The sequence below is a fragment of the Ixodes scapularis genome, unplaced genomic scaffold (assembly GCF_016920785.2).
Source record: "Ixodes scapularis isolate PalLabHiFi unplaced genomic scaffold, ASM1692078v2 PGA_scaffold4__175_contigs__length_147842914, whole genome shotgun sequence".
In the NCBI taxonomy this organism is placed as follows: Eukaryota; Metazoa; Arthropoda; class Arachnida; order Ixodida; family Ixodidae; genus Ixodes; species Ixodes scapularis.
In genome coordinates this window covers 18,104,671-18,123,074 of record NW_024609879.1, presented here as the reverse complement: position 1 = coordinate 18,123,074, position 18,404 = coordinate 18,104,671, and the positions used below count along the sequence as shown (strand labels likewise).

Genomic DNA, 18,404 nt, shown 5'->3' with positions numbered 1-18,404 from the left:
CCCTAAGCTGACAGTGTGGTGGAAGCCACGCGTTGGCTAGACCAATCAACCGCCTTCCTTTCGTCGCCTAACCCTGCTCTTTGAGCATGGGTGGAAGCGTGATCGTGTGGCAAAAGATAAGCGTACAATTGGCCCGACGAGCTCGTAGTTCCGCGTAGAAAGCCGACCTCATTAGCTTTCCCCGTGGAGCTGCAGGTGTCGTGGGCCTATACCGCCTAGAAAACAAGAGGCCCGCACATTATGTCATCGTAAGGAGATGTTGGACCCTCCCCAAGCGGCAAACGGGCCGATGCACGACGAAAGGACATGGCGAAGCGGATGATGCAAACGTCTTGGGCCTTGTGCCAAATCTTGCTCGAGTAGATCCGAATGACTCCCACGTGTCACGTCACGCGACGACGCGGGCGGAACGGACACCGAATGCAAGTAGTTTTTTGAACGTCGAGATGCAAAACATTTATACTATGGAAAGAGATAGATTACATTTGGAGCATGGCCTTGGCATCGTCGCGTGCTGGCGTCCTGCCCCTCACGAGATGCTGCGAGACATGCTCGAGGCGACACCGACATGAGATAGCCGGCGCTGGGTGAGTTCACTAGTGATGACGTTAGAGGAGGAAAGGCCTTGCCTTTCAGGTGGTATTAGTGGACCAAACGCTCCGCTTCATTTTTGCGCAACCTCTCGCAGAAAGCACTGCTTTTGCGGGAGGCTGGGCTTTTATTGCGTTGACGAACGAGAATCAAGGAGGCGTAGATGCAAATCAAACCAAATTTGGGACTTCACGCGCCAAATCAACGAAGGGCACCCGGCGTGCTGCGGCGAAGAGCCAAAGATGAACTTCGACCATCCGGGGACCTTTTGATGCGCGACCGAAATCTCAGTTACACAGCTGACCGTCGCCTTCTCCGCAATAAGCCTCTGCCGGATTGCGGGCACCTCGGCTCAGATTCAAACCTGCCTCCCTGGGATACGTAGGCGGGCGCTTTGCCTTGCCGAGGCAGCTTAAGAGTCGAGGCGGCAAATTCGGTGGATGCCGGCGGGACCATTTCTTGCGCGATGCCAGGCAGGTGCCGACGCACGCTTCTCTGCGCAGCAAGCCCGGCAGCTGGGCAAGGCGGACGAGGAGCGACTGCGGCGCTCGCGCAAGCTGGTGCTGCTTGTGGACCTGGACCAGACGCTGGTGCACACCACTAGCGACAATGTGCCGGCAGACATGCAGGTGAGTCTACGCGCCCAAAGACGGCCAACGGAGACCGGTCACCCCCCGGACAGCACGGTGGATTAAAAGGGCACTGAAGTGGTTTCTGAGATTGTCTATTCACGGTCATAGCTCTCAGTCTTTATACTTAAGCTTCCTAAAAAATTTGAGATTACATTGATACGTGTCCCATTTCCCTATTAAAAACGGGATTAAAGATCACGACATGCCTGTTTTTCTGCGATTCGGCGCTGAAAGCAGAGGGTGCTGTCGGACGTGCGACAGCCAGTCACGAGAAAGTGCTTCCTGCGCGGTGAGGGGCCAACCAGCGATGGTCGGATTTTCGAATGTGAACAATCAGCACGCGGGAAGCAATTGCTCGCAATTAATCGTCGTACATCCGATGGCTGATCGCTCGTGATCGATCGTTGCACGTCCGACGTAGACCTCTGGTTTGTGCGCCGCAAAAACACTAGCGTGTTGTAACCATGTCCCCCATTTTGAATATAGAAATCGAACATGTATTAACATGACCTTTGTTTTTTTTAGAATACTTTGAGCCCATACATTGAGCTTCGACCTTAAGGGGGGACACTACCCAAAAAAGTAAATTTTTGAACCAGTTGTCTGATTTAGATTATATTTACAGGGGCTTGTTTTTGTTGATGTTGAGAACATTTCTGCCAACCTTTGTTAACCTGGGTGAAGTACAAAAAACTGCAATAGGTGACCGGCGTTTGAGCCGGAAGTTTCGTCATCCGAAGCGAGGCACCACGTGACTTCACGCTTCCGGTTCGTCCGGTGCCGGTCGTGGTTCGGCCAGTTGCATCGAGAGCGCTTCTAGGCGTGGAAGCCGTGCTGTATTCGCAGTGAAAATGGTTTACAGCTCCGCAGTACGTTGTTCTAACGCTAGCCATAGAGGGCATAAAATGTTCCAGTTCCCGTGAAACAAAGCATGGAAGCAACGATGGGCCGTCGCTGTTAAGCGAGTAATGGAGCGAGGTGCCTTGTGACAGACAAACGTCGGTGACCGTTTATGTGCGGCCAATATTGTTACAGGCCAGTACAACCTGTTCTCTCTTTCTTCAGGTAGGGGCCGTGGGAAATAACGGTCTCTAACAGTCTTTTGGCACCCACCAAAAAGGTCTCGATTAATCCGCGAAGGGGTGAGCACTGCTTGTCGTACAAGGCATCCGCGAGAAAGCGGGATGCGATCTCACAGGCAATCAGTTCATGGCACTGCGTTTCGTCGACATGCAGTGCCATCGCCAAGCCGTTTAATCGTTACATCGACAGCTCGGATTAACATTTTCTGTGATGAGCCGCCGCAGACTGTTCCCGCGAAGCAGCGTGAATGGGTGGCTTGCTATAATATAAATAAACAAAAGGACAGGTCAGCTTTTTGTAATATAAAGAAACAAAAGCAAATGGGCAGCACCTTCATATTGATTGATAATCAAGCGGCAGTGCAACCCTGCGTAGCTCATATCAAAATCAGTACTCGTTTATGCATGCTTGCTTACTGGACATCATTAAAAGAACGTGCGGGAAGGGGGGTTATCGTAGTTCACGGGGGAAAACTTTGTTGAAGTACCAAAAACGCGTGAGTGTTAAAAAGCAAGGATTGTCAACGTAGTCAGATGTCGTCGAAACTAACTTTTGTACGGAAGCGGCGTTTCAATCGCGTGAGAAAACATATTAGAAACGCCGTTTGACCGAATTATTTCCCTGTCTTCAATTTTTGGTTGCTTGAAGATTTTCTTACCCCCAGACTCAGGTGTTCTAATAAAATGAGAAAGTACGCCAGACTTCTGATCGGGACTTTCAGCTGGCCGCGTCCCACGGCTTGCATTCGCGCCCATTTCAATCGCTGATGTGATCTAACGTAACCATCAAAAATAAACAGAACCCAAATGAAAAATGCTGGCTCAAAAGGAAAACGAAACATCTAACCTGAGTTTTCATGCGAAGATCCGGAAAGCGCGGTGCGAGTGCAGCTTGCCGCCGGCCGCACTCGCTCTGCGCTTTCTTGGCCGTTCTCGATGCTTCTGCGTATCGATTACTACTTAACATATCCGTAGAAGTAACTTGAGACGTTCAGAAGTGCGTAAGTCACCCAGCAGCAGAGGAAGGTGGCCCGGGTTGATCGGGTTTCAACGCCCGCACACGCTTCCATAGCCGTCATGGGGCTGCGTCGGCTGCTAGCTACGAACTGGAAGTGAATACTACCCAGAGTGCTTTGAGGTTGCTGCCAAACGCCGGTCACCTATTGTACAGGGTGCGCACAGGTCCTGAAAACCCTTGAAAACCCTTGAATTTAAAAATTGGGTTTTCAAGGCCCTTGAAAATCCTGGATTTTTCGTTAGACCTTGAAAACCCTTGAATTTGAAAATTTGGTTTGCAGGGCCCTTGAAAGCCCTTGATTTTTTTGGCTAGACCTTGAAAATCTGTGAATGGCTATTTATAAAAAACAAATTCGGGTATGTATTGTTTATTTTTATATGCTTATCGTTTTTGTTTCGTTTTGGTTTAAGTTATCTCTATTTGTTTAGATTTAGCCGATATTCATTGGATGGTTGGCCACATTGGAGCAGACCCGAATCCATAGAGATCATACCCCGAATCCAATCTCATCCGGGCACTGTTTCCGCCATTGGCCTCATGTTTTGTCGTCGGTCGTTGCAAAATGCCCGGCAAAAGCAAGTTTCAAGGCGCGTGGCTGTGCAGTGATGAATATAAGGACTGGGTGGCTCCAGATACGACAAATCAGCATCGTGCAAGATGCAAGCCGTGCGGAAAAACCTTCGATGTCGCCGCAATGGGCGAATCGGCATTGAAGAGCCATATGAAGAGCGCTAAACATACCGGCATCATGAAGATCGCAGCCAACAGCTCGGTGCACAATTACCTGGCTCCGGGCACGAGTGAACGATCCGCTGTCCCGCCTCCACCGCAGTTGCCAAACATAAACGCTGCTTGCAAGACGCACGAGTTGGTGACAAACGCCGAAGTGTTGTGGACTCTGAAGGTCGTCACATCCCACTGTTCTTACCGCTCATCATCACAATCGGGCAAGTTGTTCCAACACATGTTCCCAGACAGTGAGGTGGCAAAAGCGTTTTCTTGCGGAGGAAAGAAATGCGCCTATGTGACGTGCCATGGACTGAGACCTTTCTTTCTAACGGCCTTGCAGCGGGAAATCGACCAGTGTGAGCACTACGTGGTGCTTTTTGACGAGTCTTCAAACGACTATTTGCATCGCAAACAAATGGATGTGCACGTAAGGTGTTGGGACTCGTCTCACAAGGTGACAACAAGGTACTACAACTCGGTGTTTATGGGGCACTCCACGGCCGAGGACATACAAGAAAAGCTGTTGAGCGCACTCGAACCTTTGCCTCTTGAGAAGATCCTTCAGATATCGATGGATGGTCCCAATGTCAACTTGAAGTTCTTTAAGAACTTCCAAGTGCACCTGCAAGAAGCGTACCAAGTTCTGTGTGTGGACATTGGCACCTGTGGCCTCCACACAATGCACAACGCCTACAGGGCAGGCGTTGCATCAAGTAGGTGGGGATTAGATTGCTTACTGTCTAGTCTGAGCGCACTGTTTGAGAGCTCTCCAGCAAGGAGGGAAGACTTTACAACAGTCACTGGGCAGGAAACATCTCCCCTAAAGTTTGTTCCTCACCGCTGGGTAGAGAACGTCGCGGTAATTGAGAGAGCCTTGTTGTTGTGGTGCGACATCAAAAAGTTTGTTGAGGCTGCAAGAAGCAAAGAAGTAAACCTGCCAAAATGTGGATCTTTTCAGAACTTCGTTGAGTTCTGCAGCGACTCTTTGGTGCCGGCAAAGCTCAACTTTGCACTGGGTGTTGCCATGGCACTCAAGCCATTCCTAACAGAGTATCAAACAGATAGACCGATGGTCTTCTTCCTTGCAAGAGATTTGGAAACTGTTGTCCGGAAACTGCTAACAAGGTTTCTGAAGTGCTCAGTCTTGTCAGCATCAAAAGGACTCACCGGCCTCCTGAGGGTGGACATTGAGAACCCGGACAATCATACTCCAATTGAAAAGGTGGATGTAGGCCATACAGCTGAGCAGATCGTCAAAAAAGCCAAAGCCAGTTTGAAGGACGTGTTTCAGTTCCGGATGGAATGTAAACAGTTCCTGATCGCCGTGGCAAAGAAAGTCCTAGAGAGAAGCCCCTTGAAATTCCCAGTGGTTAGGGGCCTCTCCTCATTGGACCCACGACAGATGTGTTCAAGGCCAGATGAGTGCCTTCCTGGTTTTAGAAAAGTGTTGGACGTCCTCATCACCGCAGGGAGGATGACTGATCACCAACGAGACACGGTACTGGCACAGTACACCGAGTTCTTGCAGGAACAGAAACATCACCTGCGACTCTTTGAAAAGAGCGTGAACAGGATAGATGAGTATTTCTCTGAGCTCATGAAGTTTAATCCATCGTATACAGAGCTCTGGAAAGTAGTTAAACTCTTGCTTGTCCTAAGCCATGGACAGGCAACTGTGGAGCGAGGGTTTAGTGTAAACCGCCAGGTTTCGGTAGAGAATCTGAAGGACCTTTCCTACGTCTCTCAACGGATTATGTGTGATGCAGTGGAAAAGGCAGGTGGTGTCCTCAACATCCCACTTACGAAAGAACTGTGCATATTTGGAAGTGCATATTTGGAAGCAGAAAAAAAGAAGCAGCGTGAAGATGTGAAGCAGGCAAAAAAGCGCTGCATTGATGAAGAGATAGACACCATGAAAGCAAGAAAGAGGAAACTTGAAGCAACTATAGCTGATCTCACAGCCTCAGCAGATGCCTACGCAGAAAAAGCAGAAAAAGCAAATGACCTCACATACATTGTAAAATCAAACAGTCTTAGGAAAACTGCAAAAGCAAGGCCGAGGAGCTGCTTAGCATCAGCCAACAAATACAGGAAAAGCTGCAGGAGCTTCCCTGAAGTTACCACAAGTGGTTTTGCAAACAATTTTTATTTTGGCTTAGTGCAATGCAAACAAGTTTGCAAGAAATATTTTTTTCTTTTTGTTTAGTGCAATAAAAATGATACCTACGATCTTTTGACATGAGTGCTTTATTGAAATCTGTCATGTGTGGCACCGAGTTAGGTCCTTGAAAATACTCCCACAGGGCCTTGAAATTCCTTGAATATCCTTGAATATCTTTCTTTGAATCCTGTACGAACCCTGTTGTAGGAAAACTATTGTTTTGAAATTACTTATAAATTTGCTGTTTTCATGTGTTATATTGCATTAGGACTGTTCAGAGCAGATAACTGTGGAGCTATATTTCTAATTTATACCATCTTTCATGACCAAAAAGCCACATAAACACATATACAATTTTTTAGATTTCCATCCTTTGTGCAAAATTTTTGTTTTTGAGCACGAAAAATGACAAAATTAAAAAATACAAGCTCATAGTTATCTTCACCTTAAAATTTCACCCCAGAAAAACTTATTAAAATGAGTCCAAGTTACGTAATAACAAAACAATAGTTTTCCTAAAGTGAAATTTATGCCAGAAAGTGGAATGGAGAAAAGTGCATTCAAAGTGCTCCAACCTCTACCTTTTCTTTAGCATCGGTACACCAAAAATAAATTATAAAAAAATAACTATGCAGTACAATCTAATGAAACTTTCTGGGAATACCCTCTAGATGTTGGTGGATGTAAATATAACATTTTTAAAAATTAATGTTTTTTTGCAGAAATTGTTTTTTCTGGGTAGTGTCCCCCCTTAAATAGAAGATCTCTGAAACTGCTTTAGTGCCCCTTTAATGTTCCGCGATATTGTGATAAAGCACTGCGTGTGTTTCCCTTTCCTAGGTGACGCCTTCTTGATTTTAATACTAGATAAATAACTTACGCATCCTGTTAAATTGGTGCCAAGAGAGGCAGATGTAATTATTGTCTGGGAGTTTGACACACAAAAATTGTCCTCAAATACTGGCCGCACCCTGTACGCCGATAAACCTCGAAAAGTAACCCTCGTAGCTGTTTTTATCGAAATCGGAGCAAACCAAAATTTTCTGAATTGAAAACCAACATACCTCCGTCCTCTGGCAAGCATGATGCACTTATCCATTAGTGGCTTTCGATTTGTCGGACTTTGCCACTCTCGGCCGCCCACTATTTTTATGGTTTTGATGGGTGCTCATTTTTGTGTTAATGTTTCCCTGCAGTTGTAATTTTTGGGGGGTAAAAATGTGCGAGAACGATGATGTCGTCGTTAAAAGAGCGCTCCTTTAGCCTGGGTTACACCGATCCTGACATTTCCAAAGACACAAGTTGGATTCAACCCGCGCCAAACAATTCAAATGAAGCACTCTGTACGAAGTGCTGCAAGAAGTTATCTTTGAGCTACCCGAGGAAAATGGCAATTTCTATAGCAACGTTCTGGGTACGAAAGGCCAAGCTGCTACGAAATCGCTTGCAACGGAGTCGCCGTACCTAAAAGATTGGCCGTGTCTTTGGCGTTTCCCAGGGGCACTATAAATGTGTAGCATTTAGAACACCCACTCATGTCCTCTCGAAACCACAGTCTGTTGCGCACACTGCACTGACTGGGCTTTTTGCGAACCAGTGCCTGAACCACCGGTTGACCGTCTTGAATGGCAACCAGCTTCCCGCCGCTGTTAGGCCCCTCGTCTCTCGCTCCCCCCTCTCCACCCCGCTGCGCCCGCCATCCTCGCTCCCACGCCACCTCTGGTGGTATGCAAAGCCCACAGCAAGAGCCTTCGTTGTACGTCTACTCCACTTCGCCGCTGGCGAGCGCGCACTGAAGAGAGTCCCCGCTCTAATAAAAGTCCTCACCGTTAGCAAGGTGCCGATAACGCACCTTCGACTGCTCCGTTTGCCGCGTCCCAAAGAGCGGTCTCTCGATTTTCGCCCCAACGCTCTCGTTCGCTGGGACTCGTAGTGCCGACCGCCAGGACAGCGACATCAGACAGCGTGGCACTCCTGCGAGCTCATTTGTGGCCACTTTCGACGTAACGCTAAATGCTCCAGTCAGATGCGCGTTCCAGGCGCCGTAACGTCCATACCGCACGCTCAGCGTTGCACGCTCTGTGGAAGCCCCGTGCTCAGACACAAAAGCGCTAGGGCTAGCCGTATAAATGCCGCGCATATAAAATGACCGACTAACGACGTCACGAGTCGTAATTTGCCACCCCTTTCCATTCATCAAAGCGACGGCCGCAACCCGTGCCCACTGATACCAGCAACGCCAACCTTCTAAGCTCCGTCGTTTTGAGGTGGCCAAAATATGTGGATTCATTGTGCGAACTCTGTGTGTTGCAGGGGGTGCACCACTTTCAGCTCTACGGACCTCACTCCCCCTGGTACCACACGAGGGTTCGGCCGGGAACGCGCCACTTCCTCGACCAGGTGCTTCATCCCTTTCAGTCCCTTTTGCCGCACGCTGTGCCCGAAAACGGGCCACCTCCCGCCCTGTTTTGTTTTGCTTCAATAATTTTCACTCTGCACCAGCACGGTTTGTGTCGAAGAAAGTTGTTCTATTCATGTGGTTTCCTGAAGCGAGACTTATATCGTAGACCGCTTTCAAAAGTGTGCCCAAAGTGCCTCGCATTCAGTTGTGGCTCGGTCGCACGAGCCCTTGTGCAGTTGGAGCAAAGCTTGAAGCTAGCTGCTCAAGCTACTTGCACATTTCGCAGTGTTGGTTGGCGAGAGAAATGCGATCACTTTTATTAATCTTCACTTCACGAGCCCCCTCCTCAGCGTGGTGGTTCCTTGTCAGCCTCTCAATCTCAGGGTCCTTGGTTCAATTCTTATCGGGGGACATTCAGAATTGTGTTCTTCTCAATTTATCCCCTTATCACTCTCCCGCGCGTGCCCATTCTTTTTGCATTACAAATCCGAATTTTCCTGGGGGGGGTACTGCCGAAAGAATTGCCGTCGCATTTAAAAGTGCACAAACTCTCCACGCCTGTCGAGCTAACCCAGACTGCATCAGCCGCCGCTCCTAGCACAGCGGTGAGGGGTGGCAAAGCTAGACGCAAGCGATGTCAAGCTTCTCGTTGACCTAACTGCATTTCAGCTCAAGTAGCTGTAACTGTAGCTTAAAAGAGCCGAAGCTCCTTAAAAGAAACTGAGTTAGGAGCGGACCTTTATAGACTGTTCCCTGAATTTGTTTGCTGCTCACAAGCATGTCATTGTGGTTGTGCCGCTCTATGGCAGAGGCTGTAGAGGTCTTGAAGCCGCCTTACGCCTTTTGAATGCAGCTGAACGCTCCTTTCTCGTCTGTGTCAGTGTCAAGAACTTTGTTAGGCAAAAAACATATAAAATAGTTCTTGGTTCACCAGATGCAGTTTGACAAGCTGAACTGATTAATGCTTTGTTTTTTTAATTGGTCAAAAACTGGTGGTATGAGACGAAAATGTGAAATGTTCGGACTTGGTTTATTGCAAACGGGTTGGCACGCATTGATGCGCGTGCACTGCAGTACCTCTACTGCAATGCCTGGAGCGCCCTCAAATGTGGTCTTTCGATTTCTTCCCGATGATGTCGTAGAAGTGCAATCCCGGCGGCGTCACGGCAGCGCTGGTTGACGTGGCAGACGCCTGTTCTGCTGCAGGTCGTTCTCCAGATTGACAGTTCACGGAAGCTACGACAGCCAGGAGTCAGGATTCAGCGACGACGTTGACAATCGCTTTTTGCTCTAAACTTCTCTTACCAGCCGCCAGGGTCGCGACATCCGACTGCACGACACGCTGGCCCTCGATACATCGTTCGTTGCCACTTTGGTTCGCTTTTGATCCGTGGGCAATGTCTAAACGCACCAGTCGAAGACGCGTTCTAGGCACCACACCTCTACTTAGAATTGCAGGCAATGACAACATAGCAGATCCAATTCACATTTTAACGTGAAACCTCCTTCGGCTAGGCGTTTGGCATTTCGTGAAGCCCAGATAAAAGCGTGGCCGTGAGGCTCGACACTGATTGGTCGACGGGTGGGAAAGGAGGAGCGAGGTTCTCGACGCCAGTTGGTTATGGGGAGGTCGCGTGACCAGAGGGGTAGGCGAGGAGGAGCTCCACCACCTGTGCGCCTTGAGGGAGAGGAGCTCGAGAGTATGGAAGGCTCTGGAAGATCACCGGGTATATCAACCCAGTTAGCGGTAGTATCGCTTCATTCTTGGAACAACTATAGAGCGCCGTGAACATGTCTGTCTGGCAACTGGAAACTCAATCGCTAAGCGTTTGTGAATGTTTCATGTATGCAACACAATGACTTGCGATTTGTCATAAATTTTCATCACACTTTTTCTTAGAACAAATTGGTTTCATAGATTTACTGCCACGTCACGGCCTAAGATGTTTTCGCATGGAGAGAGGTGGTCCGAGAGTAGACGCGAGGACTCCAATGGAGTGCAACTGTGCCTGGACGCCCGAGGACCTTGTGCCCCGCAGGTGTCGGAACTGTACGAGCTGCACATCTGCACGTTTGGGGCGCGTCCGTACGCGCACGCCATTGCGTCGCTGCTGGACCCTGAGGGGCGCTTCTTCTCGCACCGCATCCTGTCCCGGGACGAGTGCTTCAACCCCTGTTCCAAGACGGGCAACCTCAGGTGGGCGGCCATTTTGAGCTTGTTTATTCGTGGAGGGGGGGCTACTATTTTGGGGGCATTGCTTTTTCGTTCCTCGGGTGGGTAGCCATTTTGGCCAATCACCCACGTTGCAGAAACGATACAAATGCATTGTTTTTTCTGCCAACCATATTTTGCAAAAACTGATTCTCACAGCATACAAACTACGCATAAAACCGACTTTTTTTCTTGAGGAGGCAATGAGTGGGGTGTCTTTGCCAGGCGTCGCAACCCTGGCAGCTAAAACTGCACATACAGTCCCCATAGCTTTTATGCTTTAGAGTTCCGGAATCGCCGGAAAACACTGTACATCCTATGGAGCGAAGGCTTAACCTATGGTTTATCATAAAATATGTTTATATGTACTATCACAATCAATATGAGTGCAAACACCGCTCCGCAAGGCCCACGGTACTATCAGTGCCCCCTTGCGGTTGCTCTTTCAAGCATCAGTGCACCTTGCGGTCGAGACATATCGTCTCTAGCAACCGCCGCACCACTCTGCACTTCCGGGCCGTCTGCTAGCGAAAAAAAGCAGCACGAAAAAAAAAACAAGGACGTCCAATGTGTGTCTTCGTCCTCGTTGTTTTTATCGCGCTGTTTTCTACGATGAAGTGTATTACCCACGCTCGCACCGTGCTAACTTCTTGCCTATGCGCATTGGTGGTCTTTAGCTCTCACAAAACTTATGGGAAGTAAATAATAGGCAGTCTTAGTTGATTGTTTTGATACCTCCGATAACAATATGATGCATGCTTAAAGGTGTCGGCGAAGTATGGGTATTGTTATCGGAGTCATGAGAATAATCTACTAAAACTTCATATTAAAAAAGATGACGCTAAAAATATACAAGTAATTCCTCCTGGCGCACATTGCTAGCGAAAATTTCGCTTTGTCATTGGTGAACAGTTTCGCAGTTTTGCCGACCGTTTTTCGCTAGCAGACGACCCGGAAGTGCAGAGTGGTGCGGCGATCGCTAGAAACGATATGTCTTGACCACAATGTGCAATGATGCTTCATAGAGCAATTGCCAGAGGGCACTGATAGTACCGCGGGCCACGCGAAGCGGTGTTCGCACTCATATTGATCGTGATAGTACATCAAAAGTAAAAGCACTGAACGGGTAGATGTAAAAGATGCTGAACCGAAATTGGGATTTCTCAAGGTAAGGCTGCAGAAGCATTAAACAAGACACTACGAGCTCCAAAACATCGCTCATACATCGATATCTCAAACGGGTGGCCGTATTTTTGGAAAAGAAGGGCGCAATCAAGCGATGACTATGGAGTCACAATCCTTCTGGAACAGTTGAAAATGAGGGGAAACAGCCTTACTTCTCTTCTTTTTGCTTCAGTTCACCATTTGATGGCACGGAGTGGAGAGGAGATGGAATGACAATCGTTCCGTGACGTGTCTCGTCAGCCCCGTCGGCCGCATTCAATCGCACGCTTCTTTTCCAAAAATACAGCCAAGTGTTGGAAATATCACTGCATAAGCAATGTTTTTGTGTTTTGCAGTGTCCCACCTATCACTTCAGTCTGGTTCTGTGAGCTCCCCAAATTTCGGTTCAGCATCCCTTTAAGCTGGGCTGCCTTCCAACTTGAATGGTTTGGTCGTGTCTGCTTATCCTTCTGTCATCCTTTGTGATGGTCCGGTCCCCTCACTGCGGATGCCGCACGCGTGCAGGGCGCTGTTCCCGTGCGGGGACTCGATGGTCTGCATCATCGACGACCGGGAGGACGTGTGGAGCTACGCACCCAACCTGGTGGCCGTCAAGCCCTACCTCTTCTTCAAGGACACGGGAGACATCAATGCTCCCCCAACCTCGCAGGTGACCTTGCGTTCCGAGGGGTTTTGGTCGGGCCATTTTAAAGTCGTCGGATCCTGGGAAAGTAGCACCAAGCTCCCCGTACAGTCGCCATTTTGGTTCGTGGAATGAGCAGCTTCTCCTATACCCCTCAGTTCTTGGTGAGTGGATCCAAATTCCCGGTGAAGGGATGCTTTATAAAGACCTTTCTTGTATACCGAGGTTTTGCTACGCGCACACCGGCGAAACAAGCGTACATCTTCGTATTACCGCCACCACATGTGGCGTGGGTGCTTGGCAGCATTGAAAAATAATTTTCCTCTCTTTAAATACATGAGAAAAACTATCTTATTGTAAGAGATTCGTGAAGATTAGCTCGATCAATGGGCTGATTGCGCACAGTACCAAAGATGCTTATATTGGCGAAGAACGCTTTCGGTACGATGATGCACCATTGCGGCCTTGACGCGACTAATTCAGAACGACCCTTTCGAAGCTTTGAAGACTTGAATGGACCAAAATGGCGATTGCCTTGGAAATTGAGACCAATCAGCCAATTGCCTTGCGAGGTTTGGTCGTCTGCATGTTAGCATCTGTTTGTGTCCGGCTAGCAGGCAGAGAAGGTAAAGGTGCTACTTTCTCAGGAGTCAGAGATTTTAGGTCACACTGGCTATCCGGTGAACTGACCTAACCTAGTGTGGCCTGACCAAACGTGGCCTAACCTAACCTGACCTTGTCTAACCCTGTACTTTGTACCTTGAGTGTAAATAAGTAAATAAACCTAACCCATTTAGACTTTATTTAACTTAACCTAACCTAACCTAATCATTGGCATCCAGAGTACAGTGGCTGAAATGCATCCTAAGCCGGCGTGTTTACCGTCCTATACCGCCCATACGTTGAAAGTGGTCCCAAAGAGGCGACAAATGGCGTCGCAGGAGCCGGAGCTAACGCAAACAGTTGTTTGTTGGTTTTTGTTCCTGTTTCGGTTCAATGCTAGGTAGGAAATCATATACTTTGAAAGATGCTTGCTTCATAGATTGGACTCGCAAGGCAGGATCAAACATTTTTCTAAATTTCGTGTACTTGACGATGGAAACGGTTGATTTGCTTAGGGTTTGATGGTCACTGTGGTGAGCTCTGGATCTGAAGGTCTGTGAAGACGGCGCTTGGCAGGATATGCTTTTAGCACAGCAGAGGTTAAGGGTTCTTGGTTTCGATATCAGCGTTAGTACGGTAGAGCCAACATCGAAATGAAATAGAACATTGTTTATTTCTCATTTCTCATCTTGCCAGTGCCGGTGAATAGCTCTCTGCTGCAACCGCTCTCAATGGTAGCCCAGAAACCAGTCGAAAACCCTTTGCTGTCCCTAGGTCTTTCATCCCTGCGCTAAATAATTGGTAAACATAAGACGGGCATGCACATGGGCTAATATTATCTTCTTTCTAAGTCATCCGTTGGTTTGAGGACAGGCAAAGAAACAAAGCACACTGCTCAGTCTGCCCACAGATCCAGCCTGCGAGGTAGTTGTTACTCTCGTCACAAAACAGCATGGGGCAAAAAAAATATGTTGTGGGCATCTCAACGTGGCAAATTGAAAATTGAACAAAACGTTTGCTTCCCCTATTTTTTGATTCGGCAAAAGTTAGACGCAAGGCGAGCGTGTGAGCCGGCTGGTTTGGTAAACTATTCCAGTGTGTTCTTGCGATGGGTCAAGCGAAGTAATGCAGAAGCTTGTGACATTTGCCACAAGCTAATGCTTTTTCTCAATAGACTTCTTGCCAAATTACCCGTATGCCAAGGAGAATGCCGGGAACATGGGTGGACGCATTGCACATGCTTGTATTATCAATATAAAAAATAAATTGCAACCGACAGCTTGAAGTGTGCTGTGATTGACAGCAGTACTTGTTGCAACCTGGAAAGGCACATGGAAGGAGATTTGCCTTCAGCCAGTGTGCTGTACAATGTTTTGCTTTCAGTTAAACTAATGTAGGAGACGTGTGTGAGGAGATGTGTGCTTTGGTGGAACGATTGTGCGAGAAGTTGCATGTGCTAAAAAAAAAAAAAAGACACGCTTTTTCTTTTTTTTTTGCTGAAATGTTCTAGGACGGGGGTGCCTGTGATCGCGCCTAAGATGGGAGAAGCGAAAGTAGCAGTGTATGCGAGCTGTTCCGTAGAGGCATGGAGAGCACACGACAACAGAACCTGGGCGGTGGCAGTGAGGCGGCGAGGGAGTGTTTACGCGCAGTGCGACCACAAGGGTATTTCGCAACAGCGACTGCCGGAGGGGGGGTGGTGGGGTGAAGGAGGGGAGAGCGTCGCCGGAGGGTATGTGGGGAACGATGGGGAGGTGGAGAGCGCTCTCCTCACAATTGTATTGGTTTTTCAGAACAGCGGAGGCCTACAGCAGGGAAGGGGGGGCGAGGGAGGTGAGCGAGAGAGAGAGTATCTTGCTGCAGTTGGCATGTGTGTCAGGAATGATGGGGCAAGGGAGAGCAGTGTCTGCCGTAGAGTGGGGCTTTGCGTTCGTGCATGAACATTTTTTGCCGGGAAGGGGCACTAACAGTTACCTCCGTAAAAAGATTATTGCACGTGCAAAGTGGCATTTATTTAAGGTTTTTGCTTCGGGACAGTTTCTGCTGCAGATGCCTGCACATGCAGTGTCCGTAACTAAGGTCGCAGCATTCGTCTTGATGCTCAGATAATTTAGCGGAGAGTGCGTCGAGGCCGGTTCGCACATTTGAGTTTGACTGTGATCGACGGAACAATGACTGCTTGTAATGGCTTACGATGAGAAAGCACTAGAGAAGACACTGGCATCATCTATCAGGCACCCCTGGAATCCTTCTATTCGGCATATAACTATGCTGAAGGTTTTGCAGTTTGCGAGATCCCTTCCTATCTATCAGAAGTGGTCTTTTTTAACTAGGGTTTCATGTTTCCGTATAGTAAATTAAGAAAACACTTGCGGGTAAAATTTTCGGCAATTTGTATAGTCAATAAATGCCAAATTTCAATATCCCGGCATTGAAAGTACAAAGGAAAAGAAACCCCGAAGATATTTTACAATTATTTTGGTCGGAGCACGGGGTCCAATGGTTTCCTCTCAAATCTGTAATCATTGACAGAAAGAGATCTTACCTTTTATCTTGAGGCTCGTTTGGGAAAACGGGCCGTTGTACGGTACTTCTGGGTCACAACAAATGCCACTGTTATAGTTTCCAGTTTGGACCATACTATTTGTGCTTCTTAGAGGGAGGATGGGTTGTGTTTTCATAAGGTACCAATGCCAAACCCATCTGAAGAAATAAAATTTTATATGAGCACATTTTTTTAAATTTAGCAGCACATTTAAACCTGGATATATTAACCATGTTGGATTAACCAGAGACTGGGGTAGAGAAGAAACATCCAAAGCTAGAAAAGACAAAAAACAGACAGGATGACGTCGAGACGTCGTCCTGTAGATTTTCTGTCTCTTCTACGATTTGATGTTTCTTCTCTATCCCAGTCTCACGTTAATTCAACATGGTTAATATTTACCAGCTTGCCTGCACCCTTACAATATTTTCTGTGACCCTGATTTTATTTATTTTTATTTTTGAAAAACAGGAAATAACCAAATATAAAACTCAGGATTTCTGAGAATTGGTAATTTAACAAAAATAAACACCGATAGTCTTTGATATTTTGGCAAAACGTAAACTCTGAAAAGTGGCCTCTGCATTTGACAAAAAATAAACTCCAAAAACTTGCAACCCCGCTTATAACATTGTCGGAACTATTTAAGTGCACGGTGAAAATATAATATGTAAGATGTTCACAGATTGGAAGGGTTTCAGCGCTGCCTGACAGATGGCGCCACTGCGTTATCTCGTCATAAGCCGTCACAAGCGGTCTTAGCGCAGTCCATCACTGTCAAACTCACGTGTGTGAACCACCAGCCTTTAGGATGACCTGTTGAGACGGTCCGATGTGCAGATTGTCACGAGAGCATTTGGCGTTGCAGGAAGCCGCCGAGAACGCGAAATGGACCAGGGCCGGCGGGCGGACTGCGGAGGAGAGCCTCCCGACACGGTGCGGGGGCGCAGAAACCGAAGGTGCAACGGCCGGGCAGCGGGGTTCGTCTAAGGGGTCCGCCGAACGACCTGATGCCGAACAACCCGTTGACCGAGAGCACGGCGATCAGGACGTCCCAGAAACGTGCGTCTCTCCCGAAGATACGCCGGGGTCTCCGAAAGACGATTCTAAGGTCGTCGAGGAGGAGGACGACTCCAGTAAAGAACCGGGGCAGGTCTCGAGTTTTCGAGAGGGTCCTTCCGAGAGGACTCCAGGAAAAGCGACAGTTGACGACAACGGTAGCGGTGCCGTCGCCGAAAGCGCTGTCAAGACGGGAAAACTCGGAGAACTTTCAGACTGCGACGGAGGTACGGTCGGGGAAACCGGCGACCTTCCGACCGGTGTCAGATCGGTGGAATATGAGGAAAAGCTCGCAAACGAAGCCAAGGATGACCATCCGCCCCAGTCGTTGGAGAGCGGCGACGGCAAAGAAGCCAGGGATGACGGAGAGTGCGGGGAAGAACACAAAGGTGGGGCTGGGGAACCTGAAACCGTGGCAGAGAAGTCCAGTGAGGGAACAACCTGCGATGCGGAACCCGAACGCGTGTTGAAGTCTGGCCAGGAAACATCCGGTGATCCAGAACTCGAACCTGTCACAAAGTCTGGCGAGGAGGACAAAGCTGAGCGAGAAAATGACACTTGCGAAGCACCCAAGGACGACGAGGAGAATACACCTGGCGATGTGGAACTCAAACTCGTAGAGAAGTCCGGCGAGGAAACGTCTGGCGATGCCGGCGAGAAGGACCGGGCGAAGCGGGAAAGCATGGAGGACAACGGCCTGGCAGCAACGCCGGAGGAGGAGGAGGAGAAGCCCCTCAAGGAGAGGGAGGTAGTGGAGGACTCGGACGACTACCTGCTCTACCTGGAGGAGATCCTGCGGACGATCCACGAGGCGTATTACGCTCTGCACGACCAGATGGGCTCCTCGAGGGCCGACCGCATACCGGACCTGAAGCACGTGGTGCCCTACGTGCGCCGCAAGGTGCTCAAGGGCTCCCACCTGGTCTTCTCCGGGGTGGTGCCCACCAACCAGGCAAGTGCCCCCTCCGCGCCCTTCTTGGGGACGCTCGTGGTGCGAGCAACTCGTGAGGTGCGTTTTCTCAAGGCGCCTTTTGAGGTTGGTCTGGCGGCTTCTCGGAGGTGTCGAGTGGCAGCCCACGTGTTACTGAGAGACTCGGCTTCTTCGGAGCAAAGTCGTTTGGCTAAACATTGGCTGCCATATTTTTGGCGATATTTTTAATGCAGAATATTTTTTAGAGGGAAGGGTGGGGCTCTAAATGGCAGAGCATCACGAAAGGCTGTAACAAAAAACATAGCTTTTTTTTTTTTTTTTTTTTTTTTCAAAACAAATTTTGTGTTTTGGCAGGAATTGAACCAGTCAGCTCACACTCGAGAGTTCGAAGCTTTACATCTGCTCTGCCGAAGCGGCTAAGAAAAGTGTTATTCCAGCTGATATGTACCATAATGTTCCGTACAAACGCCTGCCCCCAAGAGATCACCCATCCTGTTTTTTGGCTCAATATCCATGACATAAGAATCCCGAAACATCGCCCAACCCCCGATTCCCGCCGGATATCGGTTGCGCGATGTACAATGGGAATCGCGTTAACCACGCGATCTGCGGTGTCGGTATGTGCTAGAAGCG

The 18,404-nt window shown here is 48.6% G+C and overlaps 1 protein-coding gene across 1 annotated transcript in view; it reads left to right on the top strand.

Moving 5' to 3' along the window:
• Positions 1 to 18,404, top strand: part of LOC8029080 (RNA polymerase II subunit A C-terminal domain phosphatase) — a 36,021-nt gene that overhangs the window by 5,037 nt on the left and 12,580 nt on the right. The window contains exons 4-8 of the mRNA XM_029995461.4: positions 1,095 to 1,220; positions 8,527 to 8,613; positions 10,654 to 10,811; positions 12,516 to 12,660; positions 16,650 to 17,792. Of these exons, the coding sequence (XP_029851321.2) occupies positions 1,095 to 1,220; positions 8,527 to 8,613; positions 10,654 to 10,811; positions 12,516 to 12,660; positions 16,650 to 17,792 (1,659 nt within the window). The remainder of the gene's footprint in view (positions 1 to 1,094; positions 1,221 to 8,526; positions 8,614 to 10,653; positions 10,812 to 12,515; positions 12,661 to 16,649; positions 17,793 to 18,404) is intronic.